We start from the raw sequence: 25,255 nt of genomic DNA on the forward strand, positions 1-25,255 counted from the left end.
GGACTGGACGGAGAGAAGCTGATGTAAGGATGATGATCAGATTCTAAGGACTGGACGGAGAGAAGCTGATGTAAGGATGATGATCAGATTCTAAGGACTGGACGGAGAGAAGCTGATGTAAGGATGATGATCAGATTCTAAGGACTGGACGGAGAGAAGCTGATGTAAGGATGATGATCAGATTCTAAGGACTGGACGGAGAGAAGCTGATGTAAGGATGATGATCAGATTCTAAGGACTGGACGGAGAGAAGCTGATGTAAGGATGATGATCAGATTCTAAGGACTGGACGGAGAGAAGCTGATGTAAGGATGATGATCAGATTCTAAGGACTGGACGGAGAGAAGCTGATGTAAGGATGATGATCAGATTCTAAGGACTGGACGGAGAGAAGCTGATGTAAGGATGATGATCAGATTCTAAGGACTGGACGGAGAGAAGCTGATGTAAGGATGATGATCAGATTCTAAGGACTGGACGGAGAGAAGCTGATGTAAGGATGATGATCAGATTCTAAGGACTGGACGGAGAGAAGCTGATGTAAGGATGATGATCAGATTCTAAGGACTGGACGGAGAGAAGCTGATGTAAGGATGATGATCAGATTCTAAGGACTGGACGGAGAGAAGCTGATGTAAGGATGATGATCAGATTCTAAGGACTGGACGGAGAGAAGCTGATGTAAGGATGATGATCAGATTCTAAGGACTGGACGGAGAGAAGCTGATGTAAGGATGATGATCAGATTCTAAGGACTGGACGGAGAGAAGCTGATGTAAGGATGATGATCAGATTCTAAGGACTGGACGGAGAGAAGCTGATGTAAGGATGATGATCAGATTCTAAGGACTGGACGGAGAGAAGCTGATGTAAGGATGATGATCAGATTCTAAGGACTGGACGGAGAGAAGCTGATGTAAGGATGATGATCAGATTCTAAGGACTGGACGGAGAGAAGCTGATGTAAGGATGATGATCAGATTCTAAGGACTGGACGGAGAGAAGCTGATGTAAGGATGATGATCAGATTCTAAGGACTGGACGGAGAGAAGCTGATGTAAGGATGATGATCAGATTCTAAGGACTGGACGGAGAGAAGCTGATGTAAGGATGATGATCAGATTCTAAGGACTGGACGGAGAGAAGCTGATGTAAGGATGATGATCAGATTCTAAGGACTGGACGGAGAGAAGCTGATGTAAGGATGATGATCAGATTCTAAGGACTGGACGGAGAGAAGCTGATGTAAGGATGATGATCAGATTCTAAGGACTGGACGGAGAGAAGCTGATGTAAGGATGATGATCAGATTCTAAGGACTGGACGGAGAGAAGCTGATGTAAGGATGATGATCAGATTCTAAGGACTGGACGGAGAGAAGCTGATGTAAGGATGATGATCAGATTCTAAGGACTGGACGGAGAGAAGCTGATGTAAGGATGATGATCAGATTCTAAGGACTGGACGGAGAGAAGCTGATGTAAGGATGATGATCAGATTCTAAGGACTGGACGGAGAGAAGCTGATGTAAGGATGATGATCAGATCGGTGTATCTCAGAGTTTGCGGAGGATTCTAACAATCCGGGCTGGAGATTATTAGTGCTGTCTGACCGTGAGAATAGTCTGAGGGGGTTATGGGACTTTAATATGAGTTTAAACAAGTTAACAAATTTAACAAGAGATGAAATTTATATTGTAGAAAGAGGAAAGATTAGTATCTCTTTACTATAGTTCCCCTAGTAATACCATATTAATTCACCTAGTTACAACGCAGTTTATTAAATAAGTACCTCATCTGCTCCTAACACAACTTAGATACAGCAAATTACAATGTAATTACGTTTGGCAGATTTACCTTGAAGCAAAAGATGTCAGTGACTGTCGCTTCCTGTGACAGTAATTCGCCGCCTGAAATTTCAATATTTACATCAACATCCAATATGAGGATATAAAAGATTAAGATTATTGCGCTTTGGGACCGGTATTCTCCGATTTTGAAATTTTGAAGTGAATAAATGACTTCCCTCTATTTCGTATTTTATATTAACTATAATTTCTTATCTAATCTTCACGTGGGTGGTTGGTGTACGTAGGGTGAAACTTTCGGATTATAAGTTATTAAAATAAAATAACTCACAGCAAAGGTGAAGGGAGTGACACAAGTGAGTGCCAGGAAAAGTGAACTAGAATGTTCGTAGAATACAGAGTAGAGATATAATATACAGCTGACATAAGGCACCACCATTGTTTTGAAGAATAGTAGTGCGTCCGCGTAGCTGCTGTAGTTTACACTTGTAACCCTGAACATTATTATTGGGTTAATACACTGATGAAGGGTACCTTGTAACTGCTTGATATGATAGTTGATGGTCAGTGCAGACACAGAATTAATTGTCAGTAAAATGGCAACAAATATACCTATACCGTAAGATTATAATATTACTAGTGTAACCCGGCCTTCGGCCGGGATTTCACTGCCGCAGTTAAAAAGGGTAGGAGTAATTACCCGCTGAGTCAAAACCCGCATTAGGTGAGCAATTCTATTCGGAGTGCCCTCACGTATCCAATAGTATCTTAAACAATAGTCTCATAAACAGTTCTTTCTCGTGGATAATTAAGTCATTATTAGGCACCACATTCCATGATCATAAGGTCCGAACACCGACTATTACAAATCAAGAGGCTTGCATATAATGAACATATTGACACGGGTGCAGAGTTGAGTCTGTACGGAACCTAGTAGTTTCAGATCCTTGTTTAACTTGCCGTACAGCAAGGTCATCCACTACTTTAGCCCGGCGAGGCACATAACTCCCTCTACAACTCCATGACAAATGTTTCATATATACCTTAGTTGTAGTGAACGTACGGAACGTTCACTAAAAATAGTTTGTGAACGCGTTCGCTAAAAGATTTTAACGTTCGGAACATAAGGAACGTTAATTGCTATTATGAAATTAAAATGCCGGACATAGCCCAATTATCCGGCAAAGATGCTGATAGATGAACGAGATTCTCTAAGACGGCAGGTGGACGTTTTCCAGAAACGGCTGATCACTGAGCAATTCCCATGTACCCTAACAACTGATGGTTGGAAGGATCTATCCTCTCACCCTCTCGTTAACTTCATCCTCGTGCAAAGGCAGGACATTATTTTTCATGACGCGGTTAATGCTACAGGGGTTGAGAAAACTGCAAATGATCAGTATGAGATTGTAAAAGCCAAAATTGAAGAAATTGGCGCCGACAGGATTTTCCACGTTGTAACAGACAATCCAAATGTCAATAAATCTCTACGACGCTTAATCGAAGCTAATTTTGAACTCATCATGGGAACATGCTGTGTAACCCACCAGTTCGATCTACTTGCCGAGGATGTCGGGAAGTTGAGCTGGACCAAGGAGACATTGTCGAATTGTAACAAAATAGTTACAAATGTAAAGAAACGTTTAGAACCCATTCTCATGTCAATTTGCTAAAACCAGGGAAACTCGGTTTGCCGCCCAGTTTATTATGTTAGAGAGACTGAAGGGTTCCAAGGATACTTTGATTAAGACTTATATTGATCCAACCCTTACTGAGTCTGTTAGCAATAAATGTAATGCATACAAGAATTTGTTTGAGTGCGCTAAAGATTTAGTGTTTGACCCCCATTTCTGGATAGAAGTCGACTATTTATGCTCAATTCTCGAGCCGATAATAGTCTTGCTTAGATTTTCAGACAAGAGTCTTAAGATTCCTGTTGGTTTCATCGGTGTAATTTATTACAAATATTATCTGTTCACCTTAAAGTTAGCAAATTTTGCTTTCCGCAATAGAAACCATAAAAGTGATATGGTTAGTCTTGCCAACAAAAGGTGGCTCAAGCTCCATTCCCCCTACATTCAGTAGGGTTTTGTGTTCACCCGGTTTATCAGGGATATGATCAGCATACGAATCAGGATGTCTGGAAGTTAAAAACTATCGGAAAAATTATCAAAATATTGACTAACGTTCACTAACGTTCACAAACGTTCACTACAAAATGATTGGAACGTACGTTCAGTACGACTAAGTTCAGCGTTCACTACAACTAAGATATATACTAGCCGAGTTCACAAGTTATATCCTTGTGTTTGAGAAGAGCTCGTTAGAACTGCTTCCTTTCCCTTCAGTATCCCACAGTCTCTCGAGTTTCGTAACTGCCAGAGAACTCTCTTAAACAATTACTAGACTCGGTGATTATAAATCAAGAGGCTTGCATATAATGAACATATTGACACGGGTGCAGAGTTGAGTCTGTACGGAACCTAGTAGTTTCAGATCCTTGTTTAACTTGCCGTACAGCAAGGTCATCCACTACTTTAGCCCGGCGAGGCACATAACTCCCTCTACAACTCCATGACAAATGTTTCATATATACTAGCCGAGTTCACAAGTTATATCCTTGTGTTTGAGAAGAGCTCGTTAGAACTGCTTCCTTTCCCTTCAGTATCCCACAGTCTCTCGAGTTTCGTAACTGCCAGAGAACTCTCTTAAACAATTACTAGACTCGGTGATTATAAATCAAGAGGCTTGCATATAATGAACATATTGACACGGGTGCAGAGTTGAGTCTGTACGGAACCTAGTAGTTTCAGATCCTTGTTTAACTTGCCGTACAGCAAGGTCATCCACTACTTTAGCCCGGCGAGGCACATAACTCCCTCTACAACTCCATGACAAATGTTTCATTTATAAATCAAGAGGCTTGCATATAATGAACATATTGACACGGGTGCAGAGTTGAGTCTGTACGGAACCTAGTAGTTTCCTTGTTTAACTTGCCGTACAGTAAGGTCATCCACTACTTTAGCCCGGCGAGGCACATAACTCCCTCTACAACTCCATGACAAATGTTTCATTTATAAATCAAGAGGCTTGCATATAATGAACATATTGACACGGGTGCAGAGTTGAGTCTGTACGGAACCTAGTAGTTTCAGATCCTTGTTTAACTTGCCGTACAGCAAGGTCATCCACTACTTTAGCCCGGCGAGGCACATAACTCCCTCTACAACTCCATGACAAATGTTTCACCTCATCACTTGCACTCCCGTCTTGAACCGCTTTCCATTTTTATTTAAATCGTTTTAGAAATTAACCCTTGTTAACTCCGCACCACACCCGCAAATTAAATTTGAAAACAAGCATAACATTGTCGTATGATAGTATGAACTCTCTGCAGTCCAAACATACCCCAAACAGTGCCCCCTCCCCTAATAAGCTTATAGTATAACATTACAGCAAATCTTACCCGGGTAACCCAATTATGGTTTACTTATGTAGCTACATATTATGCAGTAATGGGAGAGAGAGCGAGCCCCGTAACTCTTACCGTTTTCTTGATTAAGCTGCTCAAGCCATTTTATGTAACATTTGTGGTACAAAACCATCAATTAAACCACTTACCACCGGCCGATTTAAAAAAAATTTGCTTATGGGCTTCGTCAGAGTTTTGTCAGCACTATACCGAAAAAACCACTCCCGTAACTCATACCGTTTTTTTAATATAACCGACCGGAAATTACATACACACACACACACACACACACATTCTGAGATTATTGTTTAAGATAATCTACTCGGATCGTTAGTTCGCATACCTTCCTGAAACCAATCCTCTGGTCTCACTTGGCAAAATGTAGAACGCTTGAGTACCACCCATATACTATATCAAGCAACAAGTCCTTTTATTCTCTTCCTCAAAGCCAGTATCAAGTTATTTTTTTATAGTTATTTTTTATAGTTTAACGTATAATAACCGGATTGTTTGTATTTATTTACCTCATATGTATCGCTGCTACCCACATAAGTGCCTGGAAGAGTCCAGAGAAAAACAGCACCATACAGTGAAACTGCACACAAACCTGTGAAATTAATATAATTATGACATCTTCTTAATACCTGGAAACTAGAGGCAACATTAAAGTGCGGCTAAATTTTGCGAAAAGTGCGATTCCGCAAAAATAGGTGCGGCAGGTGTGCGGGAAACGGCAAATAGTGCGATTCCGCACCTGCCGCACTTATAATTGCCTCTGATGGAAACTCCAACTTTTGATGAAAACAGTCACGACTGTTTGTACTACTTATTATACCCCTTATAAGTATAATGATCCATTCATTTCTGTTGGCTTCTTTTTTCCACTAACTTGCAACTCTGTTGTTTTAAAGTCCTGATCGTAACGCTATATTGTTTTTACACATGAGCAAAGACGTACGTCGAGAAAAAATTATCAATTCTCCCGTGGCCCGTCCTGGCCTCCTGGCGTCCTAGTTATAAAAAAGAAACTAGAGAAGCTAGTTAGTTAAGGAATAGTAGGTATTGTTGATTAAGGACCTTGGACGGGTCGTTTGTTCGTGAGCTTTATCTTTTAATCATCTCAAAACAACTGTCTGGTTAAAACTGAATAAATTCATTGTTTCCGCCTTGACAACCTCAAAGCATTGTCCTCAAGACAAAGACAGCGAGGCAGAAATTATCAAACTCACTAACTGCTCTCTCATTAACATTCCCTTAAAATCCTAATCCTAACTGACTGCTGAGATACATTTCCAATTTGAGTGATCATGAAGAGTGCGTTTGTTTTCATCACTCTGTTCGGAGTTTTACTTGCTGCCCGGTCCCACAGTTACAACCACGCTGATAATATCCCCGTCATGTTTAGGACTACTTTTAAGAAGTTTCATGGGGATGATAAGTTACAGGTATGTCAGTAATTGTTAGCATGCATCAAATATCTAATTAGGTTAAATTATTTCAAATGTATTATACAGGCTATGCACTGAAATGAGTAGGTATGAATTTGGTTGTAATTTTAATAATCAAATTGGTATTGACCACTTGCCTTACTTTCAATTTAACAAATCAAGAAAATTACATCTAAATAATCAATAAATTTAAATCATATTATTTCAGATGCTGTTAAAACGGTCCGACACAAACGAAATGGACGAGAGACTCGCCAACTTCGAAAAGACCGTCAGTGTGATAGAAGACATCAACGACAACAAAAACACAAAGTTTACCGCTGGACTGAACTTCATCTCAGTCATGACAACCCAAGAAAAGGCAGACATGCTGAATCTAGATCGAATGAACCTAACCAATATGCTTACCAAGAGGTCCAGTAACCTTACACGTCGCGTCAAACGGCAACTGCCAAGTAAGATCGACTGGGTGGCCCGTAAAGGCCAGCCTGCTGTTAAGAACCAGGGAAGTTGTGGGAGCTGCTGGGCGTTTGGTGCTGTGAGTTCTCTGGAGGGTCGTTACTTCGCTCTGACCGGGGAGCTGGTGGCTCTGAGCGAGCAAGAGTACCTGGACTGTACCATGGAACACTTCTACAAGAAACACAGAGCCAGCTGGGCTAAAGATCACAGTGGATGCAGTGGAGGCTGGATGCACTGGGCATACGACTACAGTATAGATACCAAGAGAATGGCAAGTATGGCAGAGTTTCCCTACAAAAAAGCTGACAGAACTTGTAATATGGAGGGAGTTGCTAACGCTATGGATAAAGCTGATGTAACGGGGATAACGTGGTACAAGGGATCCGATGCTAAACTAGCTGAAGGAGTAGTTGATGGTGTTGTCACTGTTGCTATCAAAGTAGTTGACAGCTTCAGTTTGTATCGACAGGGTATTTACTCCTGTACGGAGGCCTCCAAATGTGACTGTTCTGGTGCACCTAACCACGCTGTCGCTCTCACTGGCTACACCTCAGGGTACTGGGCAGTGAGGAACTCGTGGGGAACTAACTGGGGTTCAGGTGGCTACATCCACATGAGCAGGAGCCAAGACAATATCTGTGGTATAAACTCTATGGCACAAGCGCCAGCACTGACATGCAAACCAGGTCAAACTTGTGATGGCTGGGAAAACGGGGATGAAGAAGAAAAAGATGGTGAAGAGGAGGAGGAAGAGGAAGACGAGTTCAACGTAGGGAGAGATGTCATGTGTGGAGAGATCAAACACTTCGGAGGATTATGTGTCGATATGGACGACACTGCAGAAATGAATACGGTTCTAACCAGTGCTGGGTGCAGCCGAGAGTTCTGCTACACATCTAAAGGATACCTGAAGGATGAAGCTACTGACAAGTGTCTTTCAGTCTCTGATAGCCCGAGCACGGACAGTGATATCGTCACGTTCGGATCTTGCAGGGACGCTTACACATGGGAGACAACAGCGAAAGGGTTTAAGATTGATCTTCCAGAAGGTTCCTGTTGGCATCCGCAGGGCGGATCAGCAAACCCTGCTGAGGAAACTAATGTGGAGATCCAGTCAGAGTGTGAAGAAGATCGCAACCTTTTCCAGATGAAGAAAACCCTGTGTTGGGAGGAAGTTGCTGGCCAGAAACTTGGGAAGAAGATGATGGACGCTGATGGACAAAAGTTGAAAGCAAAAAAGCTTGATGAAGCTAAGAACATGTGCATGGATACCAAAGGCTGCAAAGGAATCAATGCAAAGGAATCCACAGAAGGTAAGAAAGTCTACCTACTGTGCTCAGGTAACAAGAGAAAGCCCTCAAAGACAACTGACAGTGTCTTCCAAGTCGTGTCGTGCAATGGTTCGTGTGAAGCTGGCACTATGAGGTGTGAAGACAGGGAATGCAGAGAGAAGTGTGGTAAAGAGGAGGGGGAGGGGGAGGAGGGGGAGTGTCCTGGAGGAACTACCAGATGTAGTGATGGAGTGTGCAGACATGAGCACATGTGCCACTGAAATTACTGGAGGGCATAAAGTTTATAACTTCATCGGACAATATAACCCGCTTTTATTTTGTTGTTGATTAAAATTGGTAATTTGTAATTCTTTGGTAATCATTTCGAAATAATATCATTATGCGACTGAATGAATAAATGTTATTTTCTGCTTTCGATTATTGCTGTTTGTTACGTGCAACCGTCGCAAAAGACACAGAATTTTTCATTTCTCGTCTAAAACGCTAAGGATTTCTTGCTCGACAACATGATACATTTTGTCTGGAACAAATTGCACCAAAGTGGTCCACTTCTGTTCATTCGTAACTTTTTAAAGGTTACAATGAATTAGAAAGCTTTTAATTTCTTCAGATGTTAGATTAAACTAATTATAACTCTAAAAATCTATTATATTTATCGAGGAAGTTATAAAAGGAATTAATTGAATGCAGTCCGAGGAGTTCTGATCCTCCTCGCGTCCTATGATTGCCTTTTTCTTGGCTCGTATAGAGCTAAAGTTGTTGCAATAATATGTAAATCTATCAGCGATACCTTCGGACTACCTTATCGGACGTTATTTCACCGGACATTACGTGTGTACGTGAACGGACATAATCTTGAACGCTCGAAGGCACCCATTTAATGAATTTGATTTAACTACCTTGTCGGACTGTATTCGAACAGACATTAAAATGATCAACGCTAGGGCCTCCAGCGTCCAATTAATGTCCGTTGAAATAAAGTCTGATGAGGTATTCTCTTTTGATTAATGGTGATCGTGTAGACACACGACGTATCCAAGGTGACTTGCTTGTGGCTCGACTTTTTACGACTATCCAAATTAAGGAAGTATCACCTTATAATTGTAATTAATTTGTAGTGTTGTACAGTAATACCCTGTTAACGTGTTACTGCGGGGTTCGGGAGAAAGGAAAAAGCCGCGGTAAATCGGGGTTTAGATTTTTACATTATGAATGTTAAGCCCTATTGGGGGGAAGGCCAAGGAAATGGCCGCTGTAAATCGAGTTTCGCGGTAAATAAATTTAATCAATTGTGGTCCTAACCAGTTCTTAAATTGGGAACCTATTGACATTGTTTGAAAATATGATTAGAAATATGGCTAAGCTAAGATTAGTGGCTAACTGACTTGCTAACTGACCCAAACGAAAAATTAGACAAACTTCCTTATACGGTCATGTCACGTGATCGAGATAGTTTTTCGCCAATATCTTGCCAGAGAAGCATTTTAAGTCTATGTCATCGGGGGCGATTCGGAATCAGCGTCCGAAAATACATCGATCCAAGTTGATTTCAGCTTTTAGAAAAATCTCGAAAATCGAGTGTAGAGTGATTTAGCACGCTCGTTCCGTTCATGAGTATGATATAATACTCATGAACCACTATGTCTATAAACTAAAGACTGTGCGAAAACGTAGTGCGGTCTTCGGTCCTTAACATTATATGTAAAGGTATTCACAAAACAATGACTGATAAGCTTCATCAAGACTGTGTGGGGTGCACTGTTACAAATTACGCCTGAGTCGTTTTATTTTGTATGTGACACGTATCAATCTTACGTTTTCTCCCTACAAGTACAACTCGAACCCTCAACAACATGTTTATGATTTTATTTTCTGCTATAATTTCCCATGTCCATTCTGAGGGGAAGCAAAGTGCTCTCCGATTCGGACATACAGTCGGGGACTACATCCTGCTAGGAGATGGTATAATGAATACATCAACATCACAGTTTTCTGTGTGCACTTGGGTCAAGAATAGATTTGATTCAAAACATCCAATAGTGCTGCACTACTATATCTATCCTGACTATGACGAGATAGTTCTCGGTTCTAACGGCTACTACAACTGGGTGGTAGGTACTAATCTCAGACTGATGGATGAGTACACTGTCCCTGATGGTGAGTGGTTCCACCTCTGCTGGACCTCTACTTACATCATTGAAGTCTATCTTAATGGAGATGTAATAGGAACTGCAGCTACCAATGGGAGGGAGCTAAATACGGGTGGAAAGATGAGTTTGGGAAACCGTGCATATGAAACAAAGCATCCAGCTAACATCTTTGGAAGTGATATATTCAAGTTAAACATTTATAGTCGAGTCCTCAGTTCATCTGAAATACAAAGAATGTCATCTGACATGTGCTCTATTGAGGAGGAGGTACTCACCTCTATTAAAATTCTAAGTTGGGAGGAGATAGTGCTAAGTGACAAAACTGGATCAGTTACAGAGATCCCATCCGGATGTACTCTCGCTGAAATAGTGATTAACAACAAGCAAGAGTTGGCTGCTACCAAGCAGGATCTAGCAGCAACCAAGAGTGAGTTATTTTACAACTTTCTATCCTATTCTACGGTTGATAAGCCCCAAATCTTTCTAAATCATAATCCAAATTCCAAACTCGGTAACTCCTATAATACTTTTATAATCTAATGTTATAGCCTTGCTTGATAAAAAATTAGTTAACAATAACGTGCCATTATTTTCAGAACTGTATCTAACTCTGATAACTGTCTTCGGGGCTTTTTCAGTTATTCTCCTGATTCTCCTGACAATTCTTCTCTACAAACTTGTGGCAAAAAAGAGAAGAAACCAGCCCGTTGTCATGAGCGAACTTGCCAGAGAAATTCCCAGTGTACGAGGACAAGAGCCAGGCGTAAAGAAGGAAACTGGAGTGCTCCCTGGTGCAGAGGAATACGACACAGTTGATAGCTATGAGATATATGAAAACTTGGACTCACTTAAGTAGTTAGTCTGCTAGTTGTGGAATTCGAAGAAAGTTTAAAAACTGAAACAATTCTTTTACCGGCCTTATTTCAATTAATTGGTAAGATATCATAAATCACTAAAAGTACCTTATTTACTCGAACTAATATGGGTATTTGGAGTTCCAAACGATGCTTCGCAACTAAGATTTGCAATACATTCAATATAATCACTGTAGATTTAAGACAGAAATAAAAGAATAAACGACTTTTTAAAACTGGATTATCGTATCCATTTCCGTTCAATTTTTTAACCTTTTAACATGAGAAATAAGGCCCCCTTAATTATGTTTTAATATTTTTTCGTAACTGCATATGAACTTGAATATTGAGAGTTAAAAACTAAGAAATTCCGACCTCCCATTTTTGATGGTAATTTCGCGGGGTTTGTTTGTAGAAATCACAGACCATACTACACAGAGCATACGTACACTGTTTACACTTTACATGCACAATTAACTATTAAGACCTTGCGCTTCCCGACGTACATATTCTCATATTACGTATGCGATGAGATGTTTGCAAATCATATGTACTAAAGAACTTTGCGGGAATTTATCTAATATCTTGAAAGTATGAATTTCTTAAAAGTATTTTTAAATTGGGACATTTCTGTAGGGAGTCTGACATTAGTTCCGAATTAGTCTCATCACCAACAAGGCTGGTGTTCTAGTTTAAATATTTATTAATATCACCACGTTACGCTTTCAACTCCAGTGTCGTTTTCATCACCTGGCTCCTCTGTCTTTAAATGTTTTCTCGCCGTGTGAAAAAAACATCTCCCAAGCTGAAAAGCTTCAGTGTGTTTTTTCACACGTTTTCCGGGTAATTGTAAGGAATTGTACTATTATAGCTCAGTACAATTTTGCAGATGTTATGTTTTAGATGGGTGAAGCTCTCTACCACCTCTACCACCTCTACCACCTGCTTAGGATTATTATAAAGGAGTTAGTGTGGAAGTTAGTGCTGCTGCTCCATTATGGCAGTTACTGGCAACAAAACATCTGGTAATTGTACCGCATGACCTTTCTTATTTCTTCTCATTTAAATCATTGCTGTTTGTGACAATGAATCACAGAATGTTCCATTCGCCCATTTGTGTTTGGTGACATTAGTAGGTGGCAATATTATAAGGGTGGACATTTTTTCTGTTTCTAAAACACTTAATGTAACAGTAAAAACAAATACCAAACTTATCCATTGTGACTAATGACTAATGACTATGCCATTGTTTCCCAATCTCTGTGCGCTGCACAGAGTGTTGTATTATTGGTTAATTAATAAATAGTTGCAGCATATGCTAGGTATATTAAATATCAAATATTCCATAGTAATTGCCGGAAAATATTACTATTATTATCCAGCTGGACGGAGCGAATTAATGAATTGTTATCACATATGGTTTGTTTCGTCAATTTGCTAATTTGTTTTCTCCATTCCTCAAACTTTCGGGTTCAGTTTGTTATCCCTCACAAATATTCGCAGTAACCCTACCAATAATTTTCACATGTTTTTCACGCACGATTTTGAACAGTATTTTACCCTCAATACCCCCAGTAGTTAAACTTATTTAGACTACGGTGAAAATTACCCGTAAGATAAAACTTGTAAATAGAATGCAGCTGTTTGAATAACTTTTGGCAGTAATGCAACATATAATAGCGTCAAACGCCGCATAGGACGGCATATATTGCTCTATTGTGTGTTACGAACTAAGGCTTCTATAAGTGCACTTACGAAACATATTATTTAACCATCTATTGTGGTTTCATCTATTGTTATCTAAATTTTACTCTGGAATATTTTGTTGCTAACAATTTATTTCACCGTCACTTTCTCATATCCTTACAGTTGGCAAGTACAACAGCTAAATTACATTCTCTAGAAAGAGCGCGATGTTCCCAAGTCACTGGGACACCATATTCGGGGTATCCTCCTTGCTCTGCTTCCTCCTCGGTACTACGGGCAACATCCTGGCCGTATCCTACTTCCTAACCAGACCAGCGATCTTATCCCCCAACACACTCCTCCACATCTGCATCAACCTGACTGACATCCTGATCTGCAGTCTAGCTCTTTTCACCGGGCTGGCGAACCTCTCCCCCTCCCTGGGAGAGACCCTCTTCAACACTAACCCGCTCCTCTGCAACGTGTGGGGGATCCTCTGGAATGTAACTATCCGAGTGTCAGTGTACCTCATTGCAGTGCTCAGTGTTTCTAGACTCATCTCCATATATCTCCCCCACAAAAGAATATCGCTGTGGAGTGTGGCTGTTCCCATTGTGACGTATGTGTTCCTGATGTTACTCCAGGCAGCTACCCCCTTTGTTAGAGGCAGCAAGTATGAATACTTTCCCCGTTTCAAGGTTTGTAGTTGGGACCTGGGGAAGGTGTTCGTAAAGGGTTCTCCTCCGTTCAACGTGCTGTACTTTCTGTTAAACATTGTAGAGTTTGTGTTCCCACTCATCCCGGTAACCAGCTGCTGCTGCTTTATCATTCTAAAACTGCGCTTTAAAAGAATCTCATCCTCCTCTTCCACAGCGAGCAGAACCCGGGGGAGCACAGTTAAAAGAGAAGCTACAATAACAATAGTGCTCCTGACCATGACCTACCTAGTGTGGAACGTGCCCCTCTGTATCGTCCTCATCCTCAACTACATTACCCAGGTATCTGAACTCAAGTCTCATGACTCACCCGGACATTACCATTTCCAGTACCATGTCCATCTTAGAACCTTCATGAACTCACAGACCATTGTGTTGAACTGTGTGTGTAACACGTGTCTGTATTTCTACAGGATTACAGGACTCCGACGGTGGACCCGGGATCTGATGAAACATGTCTTCTATAGGGTGTTCAGGTGCAGGATTGTAAGGAAGTTGAGGGTGCCTGCCACACCCACACTTGGTAATGGACACAGTAGATCATATCTCCGTTCGAGGGAGGCAATTGGAAACGGCGCTGTGAATTATTTTCCAAATTTTCACTTGTTATGCGCGAATTGGACAGAAATTAATCGAAATTAAAGCACTCAATATGTTCAGCTTATATTATTGGTATAATTTATCTGATTGACAATTTAATACCACAACCTAAGTTAAAGTTGATTTGTCGTAAAATTTACATTTAATATTATATTTCGATGATGATAAAAACGGTTTCTATTGTTATTAGTACGAAGTCATCCACTTTCTTCTTGCCGAAGTGCAAATTTCACATATTTTGGAGAGTCTTCTAGAACGTTTTAACATTTAAAGTGCAAATAGTCACAGAAGTAGCGAAGAAAAAAACAGATGAATGTTGAGAACCACTGCCATATAAAACATGACATTCGTAATACGATACTATTTTTAAGTTTCGCTATGCAAATTTATTATCATAATTATGGTAGAACAATTAAATCAAAAACTGTTAAAAAACAAACCTCCTCATTGATGCGGAAGTTAGCTGAATCGAAGCTGTGCGGGTTAGCATAGTGCTGGATGAGACCTGATGAGAAAGGTATACCCCCCACAAAGGAGATAGCCAGTGTGTTGAGAGTCTGAATCAGCGGGTTACTCTGTTGGATACTGACGGGATAGTACAGTGGTAACTAGTGGTAACTAGTGGTAACTAGTGGTAACTAGTACAGTGGTAGCCAGTAGCAGTACCTCGCTATAACGCGGAAACAGGGGCCGGGGGGATTTAGACAAAATAAACCGCGTTATAGAGAGGTTCGGTCTTGTTGGCGCATTAATAATCTTGATGTGTTTACCGCTTGTATCATCAGCAGTTCTGTTACACACATTAACTCAGGTCAGTGTGGATCAGAGTTTTGTTGAATGTAGAAATCCGTGCTGAACAGTACACTTTTAAGTTTGTGTACTTTTTTATTTTCTGTCTACGGTAAATGAGAGAGGAAGTATCAAAATGTCGATATTAAAAGCGTTTAAATCTGAATTTCTTACTTGTGGCAGAGCTGGTGATGAACGAACCACAGGATGGAAACCAAACCGAAACAGGTGAGGTAAGCAACAGAGGAATTTGCGAATATTTCCAGGAACTTTTCGTTCGCTGCAGACGATGACAGCTTCTCCCTTAAAAGTGAAATCTTTAGAGTTGGGTTTTATACTAATATAAGGAAAACCTAATTTTCAGCTGGAAAAGATTGGGGATTAGAAATAGAATGGATAGCCTCTTAGACAGTCGTCTTATTTAAGCTCAATTGTGAAAAAACGAATCAAATTGCAAATAAAACTCACGCAATTTGAACTGCCATGAGTGTCATGGAGATGGCATACACTCCATCACTGAACGCTTCTATTCGTTCCATTGGCAGAGGACTGTTCACTTGTTGAACTGCTATATCTAGTAACCTATGTCCTGCGGAAAAGCGAGTGTGAATCTTCTTTACATAAAAGTTGTGATGATTAGACGCGGAGGATCGCCCGCAGTTGGGGTTTTAGTACATATTGAACACCTTAGATATTTCATAAATTCATTACAGTCAACACACGGGCTGATGATTAAAAACCACATAACACATGATGAGCAAGAACACCACATGATAGACAAACTAACCTAGATAAATCTTCAATAGATAAAATAACGACATCATGAGCAGGCCATAAACTAATGAGTATAAAAACATCCATAACGAGTAAAACAGCAGTGAGCAACATGACAAAAACACAGATACCACCTTTTTGAAAAGGCGGGTAAAAACGAAGCAGTCTGCCTGAATACATAAAACTAACTGAAAATGAGCCCGCCTACTCAAATAGGGGTAAATACGACTGCAGTGAGCAGGTCAAGGACAGTACAGCGAGCAATGAAGAACCACCAGATAACAACCTCTCACAGCGGGTATTAAGAAGCAGTGACCTACACCAATAAACTATAACCAGAAACCACCTCTCAAGAGTAATACGACCACAGAGACGGCACCAAGAAAAACACACAGAACAACTGACAGAGGCGAGTAAATTAGAGTCTGAACTGCACTGTCAGTACAGCAGTAACAAAAGTTACCGAAGATACACTCTCATATTCTAATTTTTCGACATTTTTGAGAGTGAAATCATAAAATTACCGAAATGCCAACTCTCATTAGCCAGGTAATAACGTACAGCCAAGGTGTAGGCCCCGAAACCCCACATAAGCACTCACGAGAACAACCTCTCAAACGGGAATAACGACGCGTCAGGAAAACCCATGAAAACTTACCGAGAGAAAACCACCTCTCAAACGAAATTAACATAGCAGATTGACAGACAAGGAAAAACACGTTGACATAAAATTCAGTAACACAAATTCAAAGCCGGTAATAAGATTCAAACAGTAAACAGAACCACATAACATTAACCGAGATACCACTTCTCAAGCAGTAATAACACAGCAAGTGGAGCGAGGACACCACATAAAATGTTCCGAGCTACCACCATCGCAAGGGTACTGAACACAGCAGTGACAGGACCCACATAAAACTAACCGAGATAACTCTCAAACCAGGTAACTAGGAAGCAGTACCAGGAACCACATAACCAGGTAACCAGATACCATCAAATGGGGTAATTACCCACGCGGAGGAGAGGCCCCACAAAATCACCAGATACCACCTCTAAAAGCTAATCACGCAGCATGTGCAAACACAGTAAAACTTAGAAAATAACCAAACCCCTCAAAAGCGGGAAAAGCAGCATCATTAACCTCACATAAACCTTTACCGAGATCCACCATTTCAACAAGTAACAACGACAAAGTCAGCAACAAAAACTGAATACCACCTCTCAGCGTATAACACAGAGTAGCTATCCTCCCACATGAAACTCGAGATCTACCTTCAAAGGATAATAATATCAGCATGCTGCAGACAATCACTATAAAATTAGATAAATGGTCAAACAGATAATAACACGCATGAAGGGCAGAAACCGACAAAAAACTCACCTAGACTCGCTCCTACAAACGAGAAAATCCGACCAAGCAGTGTTTATGTAACCCATAAAACTTACCGGGATGAAAACAACCTTAAGCTTTTAACACAATTAGTTTAAATACTAAAACTCATCGAATATAACTGTACAAACAGTAATAACATAGCATGACGAAAACCACAATAAAAAACCGAGATACCATATGAAAATTAAATAATCTGAAAGCAAGTGAGAAAACTACATTTAAAACTCACTGAAAATTCAAACCCCTCAAAGCCCAAATAAGACGTCACGTTGAGCAAAAGACTGAACTGCTCCGAGATACCACTCTTTAAAGCGGTTTATAATCGAAATGTGCGTAAAACAAAAAACTCACCGGGGAATTTAAACCACCTCTCAAAGCGAGAGGAACGGACAGTCAGTGAGCAATCCACATAAACTCCACGAGATCCACCACTGGTAAGCTATATTATAACGCCTGCAGGAAAGTAGCATGTGAAACTTTACATAAAAATTAACCGAGATACGCCCTCTCATTGAACCCTTAGTATTTCAAATTATTACGCACACACGGCTGTATGTAGACAACCACCATAATGAAAATAACCGAGATACCACCTCTCAAAGCGGGTAATAACGACAGCAGTGAGCAGGACAAGGACGAACACGACACAGAGCGCGAACTCTGCTAGTTTGTATATGTAGATACAGAACAGTCCTATTAGGGTAGGGAACCAGGCGTACAGTAGGATTATAAACCTTCTCCGTGTCTGGAGGTTAACATGAGAGTTAACAAGGTTAACATCGAGTTAACAACATGGATTAGGAGGCAAATCATTCTAGATAGAGATTTTTCATGAGATATATTATGATGTTTCTTATCTATAGAGTTGCTATGGTAAACTAATGATGCTATAAAAAACATCCATACGAGTTAACAAATCTGTTTTTGCACTTTGATTCAAAAACACATAGACCACAAACTTTTTGAGAAGAGGTAATGTGGGTATGATGAGCAGCTCTGTCTCTGAATACGTAGAATATAGTAAAAGTGAAGATGAGGCAGGCTAGTGCGAGGTTTATAGAGGGGAAGTGAGACATGTAGTCTGCGAGGGAGGCAGAGTCCGCCCACAGAGACAGGGTCAGGGGGAGGAAGGAGAGGACACACAGTAACAACTGACAGGAGTGGGTTTTTATTAGAGATCTAGAACGTGTCTACTGTCTAGTACTGCAGTTACCAGTGGTTAAGAACTTGAATATCGTCTTACATATTTCTCATATTTCTCGATATTTTTGCGATGTTGAAAGTCTCAAAATTACCGAAAGTGGCGCAACTTACCAGGTTGAGCCAGGTTAAAACATCGTTGCTATTGACAACAAGGTTGTAGAGTCGCACGTGACATCCCCAATAAGCACTGATCACGAAGAAGCAAGCAAAGTAGGCTACAAACTTGGGAATGTGATCAAGCAGCGCGTCTTTTAGCAGAAAATCTTCCTGTGGATAAATCGACGAATGAGAGGAAGACCAGTTCACTGTGCAGTCAAATTTTAGGACAGTGAGTTCAGATTACAGATACAAGATAAGTTAAGTTGTACATTATTTATTTTAGTTTTAAACAGAATTCAAAGCACACTCAATCAAGATTCAAGAATAAAAATCAGAAACATAATCATTACCGTGTCAAGTACCTCTGTCTTGAGGTTCAGATTAGCAACAGCAATGGTGGCGGCGATGCTGAACACCGCATCAGTAAACATGTTCTGGCGGTCTACCGGCCACCATCGCAGAGGGTCACTGAACCCATGTGAGATAGAGTAGTCCCCCATAAAGCAGGACGCTAACTGAGGTAACCTGCAGGTAACCAGGTAACCAGGTAACCAGGTAACCAGGTAACCAGGTAACCAGGTAACCAGGTAACCAGGAGGACGCTAACAGTGGGGCGTTAACTCGTTCCGAGGGGGAGGGGGAGGGGTCTCATGGCAAAGTCGCTCAGAACATCATTAAACAGCATAATCACATGCAGCTATGATTGAAACATACAGTTAACAGTAATTAAGAAAACTAACAACAATCAGAGAACAGACAGAACAAGCAGTCATTCAGTTTAACCATCAGCAATGCAACTCACTTCGTTCATCTCAGACTCCCCAATTTCACAAGTCACCACGACAATAGTAGCGACAATGCTGAACACGGCGTCACTAAACATGGTCTGCCTATCCTTCCCTACCCATGATATAGCTGAGGTGCGAGATTCTAGCCTTTCCAAAGTTCTACCTAACTCAGCCATCGCTCCAAAATCCTTGAGAGAAATTAGATAAAATGGTAAAGACAGATGAATCAGCTATGAAAGGTTGCAGAAAGTTGATATCAAAAAATCAAACAACTAGACTTCGCTGTTACTATCGAGAAAATGTCCGGAGCCAAGTTCAAGTGTTTATTAAACTGAAATAATCTGAAACCACGGTATTGAATTCGAATTTAATCTTTTTAAATAATATATTTAAATATCTACAATACGTCATGAAATATAATGTACAAACAATCACATAACATGATATTTCCGAAAATTCCCAAAACTAGAAAAAAGGTATGACGATATGAAAATCAAAGTAATCTTGTAAAGCAATGTATATACTGATGTTTTATCTCATTATTCTTGAACAGTTCAGAGCTCTCAACAGACCAATATCTGAGGTAGGACGTCATTTCCGTTTAAGACAAATGACGGAACTGGTCCTTACATTTCTACCATTTCTACCTGGTCGTATTGAAATGTGTTTGCTTTACAAAAGGTCACCTCACTGGGTGGGAATGGTAAAGCCATCTCCCATATGAGAGGAAGGAACTAGTTTAGGGACTGATCTGCACATTGGACACATCTTGTTGCGGACAGAAGAGCTCCTCAGCCACGTGAGTAGGTTGTATCGGGACCCTGGCAGAGAGAATGTAGGACATGTACTGGGTTCTAAATATTGAAAAAGAATATTAAAATTATAAATCACAGCCCCTTCATTGCAGACTCAGTGTGACTTTGCCTCACGTTGTAGGCCCGCCGCGCACGAGTGCGCGGCTGTATCGTGACTTTCACCCCCACTAAGTGAAATGACAATGGGGCCGGGGTCGCGACGTGATACAAGTGTGAGTGAGTCACTCACACACTCCTAGTGTGAGTGATCTGACTCACACACTCCTAGTGTGAGTGATCTGACTCACACACTCCTAGTCACTAGTGTGAGTGATGTGACTAATAGAGATTGTTAGACCCACCTGAGAGGAGAGTGTACCGTGCATCTGTCTAGCTCTGTGAAACATCACAACTAATAGAGATTGTTAGACCCCCACCTGAGAGGAGAGGGAGTGTACCGTGCATCTGTCTAGCTCTGTGAAACATCACAACACCTGGCACGTGATCAGCTTCATAGTACTCCTCCTTATCTTCCTCCTGTTATAAGTTATCAGTTACACATAACAACCACACACACACATACAAACTAATGTACAGGGCACACAAATAAACAAACAAGTGGTCTTGCTGGAAAATAAACTCCGAATATTTCGGATTTTAACATTTTTTTAAACAACTTTTGTGAAAATTTGTCGGGAAATCAGATAGGCTGACAGAGCCACAGAAAGGAAAAAGAACAAAAGTAAGCTTAATTTAATAAGCCTCACTCCATCATCACTTAATCACAATATGATACAATTACAGTTCTACTCTCCCACAAGCTCAAGTTGATAAGTGTGAGATGTTAATAGGACAAAATTCAATCTCTCAGAAGTTCACAGGGCTTATTAAAAGATTGCCATGTTCAGTGCATTTCAGCGAGTAATTACTAAGACTCAAGTCGTACTCAAGGTTGGGTCTGGTTGGAGTATGAGTTCTTACGGTTCGTAAATCGTAATGGAGTTTTATGAATACCAATTGACCCCCCGACAATTGACCCCCCGACAATACAATTTAATACAAATACAATTAACCCTGACCCTGACCCTGACCCTGACCCTGACCCTGACCCTGACCCTGACCCAGGACCCTGACCCTGACCCAGGACCCTGACCCTGACCCTGACCCTGACCCTGACCCTGACCCTGACCCTGACCCAGGACCCTGACCCAGGACCCTCACCCTAACCCGATCAATTGTCGAGTTCTAAACCCTAGATTTCGCGACAATTGACCCCAGTGTAATTACATAGGGGGTCAATTGTCGGGGGGTCAATTGTCGGGGGGTCAATTGTCGCGATACCCAAATCCCCCTATTACTTACAGACGTCATATGAGTAAAGTAGACTTCAGCTCCAGAGAACTTGTTCCCTAAACAAAAGTTAAACGTGATCTCCGCGTTATCGTAGTGATAAGCCAGCTCAGTGTCCTTCCCTAGCTCATACCTCAGACTGAAACTCTGAGAGGGCCAGTTAGTGAGGGTTAGTTAGTTAGTGAGGGTTGCAACACAACAAACAAATTTGAATATTTGCCAGCGGGGGGTTGTGTTTTGTGTCCTCGCGCTGTATAATGAGGACATAACACAGCTAGCAAGTATTTACATTTATATCTCTATATTTTTCTTGAACATGTCGATTATAAAAACTAGGACCTAACCAAATAGGTTAAAACTATTACAATTTAGTAATTGTTATGTTACTAAAGACTTTGTTTACCTTGGAGCATGGATAGCAACAACAGAGAGGGACCTGCGGGTCAGAAAAGCTAAGGCCTGGGCCCTGGGCAGCCTGCCACAAGCTAAAGAAGATGTGGAAGTCTGACCTTAGAAGAGGACTAAAGATCCGTCTATTTGTTGCTACTGTGGAGTCAATACTTCTTTATGGTTCTGAAACGTGGACGTTGACAGAGCAATTGAAGAAACGCATTGATGGCTGCTACACTAGAATGCTAAGGATGGCACTAAATGTGGATTGGAAGCAGCGCAAAACCAACAAAGAAGTCTATGGCAACCTACCGAGAGCAACCATGAAGATCCAAGAGCGCAGGATGCGACTAGTAGGTCATATCCACCGGCACCCAGAACTAGTCGCAAACCGCTTGCTACTCTGGGAACCAACTCATGGGGTGCGGAGTAGGGGAAGACCAGCCATGACTTATGTTGATAGCCTACGAGCTGACACGGGTATCAACGACACTGGAGAAGTTGGCGGACTTATGGCGGATAGAGTTCTATGGAGACAGCGCATCAATACTCGGACGCTGAAGCCGCCTTAAGTCAAGTCAGTCATGTTACATGATATGTACCTTATGAGAGTCAGTACCAGATCCGTACCACTCCGGGAATATAACACTAGATATCGGAGATAATAGGTTAGATATAGCCTGGTTCACAAAGTCAAGCAGTCCAAACTCCTCCACTATTACCTGCAGGTTACACTGGTTAAACTTCAATGTTGTGTTCTTGTAGATACAAGGGGACTTTGAGAGGAAATAACAATTTCAGTCGTTACTATTAATTAAGATACTATAAAGATATGATTAAGATGATTTCTGATGTCCTTATTTGCCTAAAATGGTTTGTGTGCTCTGTAAAGTTTCTCTCTTTAATCAACTTTATTCATAAGAATTCTTACTTTCTTACCCCAGAAGTATTCATTGTGTTGGGTCGACTTCTTTGAAGAATTTTCTCGTTAAAGTTATCAAGTTCTTCTACAAGTTGAGAACAAAACTGGGGGGTAAACGCTCGGATCGTGTAAATCTCGGCACCTAAAATCATACACAGTGATTACATAAACACATTACACTAAAGGTAAGGAACAAGATACTAACTCTCTCAAGGACCAGCATGATAAACCACATCTCAAATATTAGTTTTCTCACCGATAGTATCGAGATATCTGTCAATTATCTGACTTTTACTGAGTAGACGATCAGCACACACCTCAGCAAGTTCTATAAACTTAGGATCAAACCACTCTCTCTGAGAAGTAGCTTTATTAGTTCTATAAACATAGGATCAAACCACTCTCTCTGAGAAGTAGGTTTATTAGTGGTCAACACTTTATTTCATAGTACCTCTCTCTGAGATGTAGGTTTATTAGAGGTCGGCACTTTATTTCATAGTACCTCTCTCTGAGATGTAGGTTTATTAGAGGTCAACACTTTATTTCATAGTACCTCTCTCTGAGAAGTAGGTTTATCAGAGGTCGGCACTTTATTTCATAGTACCTCTCTCTGAGATGTAGGTTTATTAGAGGTCGGCACTTTATTTCATAGTACCTCTCTCTGAGATGTAGGTTTATTAGAGGTCAACACTTTATTTCATAGTACCTCTCTCTGAGAAGTAGGTTTATTAGTGGTCAACACTTTATTTCATAGTACCTCTCTCTGAGAAGTAGCTTTATTAGAGGTCGGCACTTTATTTCATAGTACCTCTCTCTGAGAAGTAGGTTTATAAGTGGTCAACACTTTATTTCATAGTACCTCTCTCTGAGAAGTAGGTTTATTAGTGGTCAACACTTTATTTCATAGTACCTCTCTCTGAGAAGTAGGTTTATCAGAGGTCGGCACTTTATTTCATAGTACCTCTCTCTGAGAAGTAGGTTTATTAGAGGTCGGCACTTTATTTCATAGTACCTCTCTCTGAGAAGTAGGTTTATCAGAGGTCGGCACTTTATTTCATAGTACCTCTCTCTGAGAAGTAGGTTTATTAGAGGTCGGCACTTTATTTCATAGTACCTCTCTCTGAGAAGTAGGTTTATTAGTGGTCAACACTTTATTTCATAGTACCTCTCTCTGAGATGTAGGTTTATTAGAGGTCGGCACTTTATTTCATAGTACCTCTCTCTGAGATGTAGGTTTATTAGAGGTCAACACTTTATTTCATAGTACCTCTCTCTGAGAAGTATGTTTATTAGTGGTCAACACTTTATTTCATAGTACCTCTCTCTGAGAAGTAGGTTTATTAAAGGTCAACACTTTATTTCATAGTACCTCTCTCTGAGAAGTAGGTTTATTAGAGGTCAACACTTTATTTCATAGTACCTCTCTCTGAGATGTAGGTTTATTAAAGGTCGGCACTTTATTTCATAGTAACTTTTTTTGGGAATCTTATAATCAACAGTTGAACTCAATTTTTGTCCTTCAAAAAGATATAATCTCTATCCCTTCCCCCAGTGCAACAAGTATCCCCAGCCACCTTGAATGATCTAATCTGAGGGTAAAGAGGCGTGTAGTTCTTCTTAGCATATTCAGTATTTCTCGTGATCATGTCGTCTAGATTCAGCCGCCTTTGGACCTCTGTTTTGACATGTTCTAGAACTTTGCCTCTGTCCGTCATCCCTCTCTCTTTGAGGACCTTGTTAAGAAGCTTAATTTTAGATTAAAAGAAAAACGTAAGGGAAACTTACTGTCCAAACTCCGGGGAAATCAATTTTAAAGAATTGCGATCGATTATAAAACCGATACTTGAAACCCTTAAAAAACCGCTCAGTTTGAAATAATGAACATTGAACATCAGTTTAAACAGTTAAATAATGAAGATCTAACAAAGACTAACATCTCCATAGTCGTTCCAAAACTGTTCCTCATTCTGGTACTTGACATGTAGTCTGTACTTTGCTATGAACACATTGTGTGAGGCAAAACATTCACATCTGTAAAACTTGTTCATTCTCTCTCATCTCGTCCTCTCATTCTTAGTTATCTTACTATTCATCCTACATAGATATATAGCATAGTAAATACAGTTATAAGTAAACTAGTAGTATATCATTTAGTTACAATATCAGTTATGCTGCAAGCTAGTAAGACTTGTAATTTATGGTACAATTTCCACTGATCATCTTTTCCGTTTTTTTTCTCGATACACTTTGTTTTTGCTAAGGATCG

At 40.5% G+C, this 25,255-nt stretch overlaps 4 protein-coding genes across 5 annotated transcripts in view; 1 reads left to right on the forward strand and 3 right to left on the reverse strand.

Moving 5' to 3' along the window:
* The window catches only part of LOC134817546 (uncharacterized), a 49,841-nt gene extending 46,243 nt beyond the window's left edge, over positions 1-3,598 (reverse strand). Inside the window, exon 1 of the mRNA XM_063826729.1 lies at positions 3,592-3,598. The gene's annotated coding sequence lies outside the window, so the exon portion shown is untranslated. The remainder of the gene's footprint in view (positions 1-3,591) is intronic.
* Positions 340-19,718, reverse strand: LOC134817421 (endosomal/lysosomal proton channel TMEM175-like). 2 transcript variants are annotated; one of them, XM_063826572.1, is made up of 11 exons: positions 19,096-19,636; positions 18,758-18,913; positions 18,403-18,594; positions 18,026-18,188; positions 15,745-15,865; positions 15,451-15,579; positions 14,928-15,072; positions 5,807-5,889; positions 2,139-2,301; positions 1,857-1,909; positions 340-1,624 (listed from the first exon to the last, which is right to left on the reverse strand). In XM_063826572.1, exons 1-11 carry the CDS (start codon positions 19,243-19,245, stop codon positions 1,501-1,503), a joined length of 1,479 nt encoding a protein of 492 aa, XP_063682642.1. In that variant the 5' UTR covers positions 19,246-19,636; the 3' UTR covers positions 340-1,500. The 2 variants fall into 2 exon arrangements, with proteins under 2 accessions (XP_063682642.1, XP_063682635.1); XM_063826565.1 differs by having other exon boundaries at positions 348-1,624; positions 19,548-19,718.
* On the forward strand, positions 6,532-9,201 carry LOC134817343 (uncharacterized). The gene is made up of 2 exons (XM_063826482.1): positions 6,532-6,727; positions 6,939-9,201. The coding sequence occupies exons 1-2, from the start codon at positions 6,590-6,592 to the stop codon at positions 8,739-8,741; spliced, it is 1,941 nt and encodes a 646-aa protein (XP_063682552.1). The 5' UTR covers positions 6,532-6,589; the 3' UTR covers positions 8,742-9,201.
* A 4-nt stretch (positions 19,719-19,722) lies between the features above and the next one.
* Positions 19,723-25,255, reverse strand: part of LOC134817510 (2-oxoglutarate and iron-dependent oxygenase domain-containing protein 2-like) — a 94,511-nt gene continuing 88,978 nt past the window's right edge. Inside the window, exons 2-9 of the mRNA XM_063826655.1 lie at positions 24,924-25,083; positions 24,564-24,722; positions 23,246-23,345; positions 23,007-23,131; positions 22,670-22,789; positions 21,690-21,824; positions 20,765-20,864; positions 19,723-20,354 (exon numbers count right to left, since the gene is read on the reverse strand). Of these exons, the coding sequence (XP_063682725.1) occupies positions 20,221-20,354; positions 20,765-20,864; positions 21,690-21,824; positions 22,670-22,789; positions 23,007-23,131; positions 23,246-23,345; positions 24,564-24,722; positions 24,924-25,037 (987 nt within the window). The 5' untranslated portion in view covers positions 25,038-25,083 and the 3' untranslated portion in view covers positions 19,723-20,220. The remainder of the gene's footprint in view (positions 20,355-20,764; positions 20,865-21,689; positions 21,825-22,669; positions 22,790-23,006; positions 23,132-23,245; positions 23,346-24,563; positions 24,723-24,923; positions 25,084-25,255) is intronic.

This window comes from Bolinopsis microptera, chromosome 1 (genome assembly GCF_026151205.1).
Source record: "Bolinopsis microptera isolate Bmic1 chromosome 1, MBARI_Bmic_1.0, whole genome shotgun sequence".
Lineage (NCBI taxonomy): Eukaryota > Metazoa > Ctenophora > Tentaculata > Lobata > Bolinopsidae > Bolinopsis > Bolinopsis microptera.

Coding starts and splice junctions, on each gene's coding strand:
- LOC134817343 (XM_063826482.1), top strand. CDS start 6,590: ATGAAGAGTGCGTTTGTTTTCATCACTCTGTTCGGAGTTTTACTTGCT. Junction 6,728..6,938: donor ATGGGGATGATAAGTTACAG/GTATGTCAGTAA, acceptor ATATTATTTCAG/ATGCTGTTAAAACGGTCCGA.
- LOC134817421 (XM_063826565.1), bottom strand. CDS start 19,709: ATGGCTGAGTTAGGTAGAACTTTGGAAAGGCTAGAATCTCGCACCTCA. Junction 18,595..18,757: donor TTTTAACCTGGCTCAACCTG/GTAAGTTGCGCC, acceptor CACTCCTGTCAG/TTGTTACTGTGTGTCCTCTC. Junction 18,189..18,402: donor ACATTACCTCTTCTCAAAAA/GTTTGTGGTCTA, acceptor GTTAACCTCCAG/ACACGGAGAAGGTTTATAAT.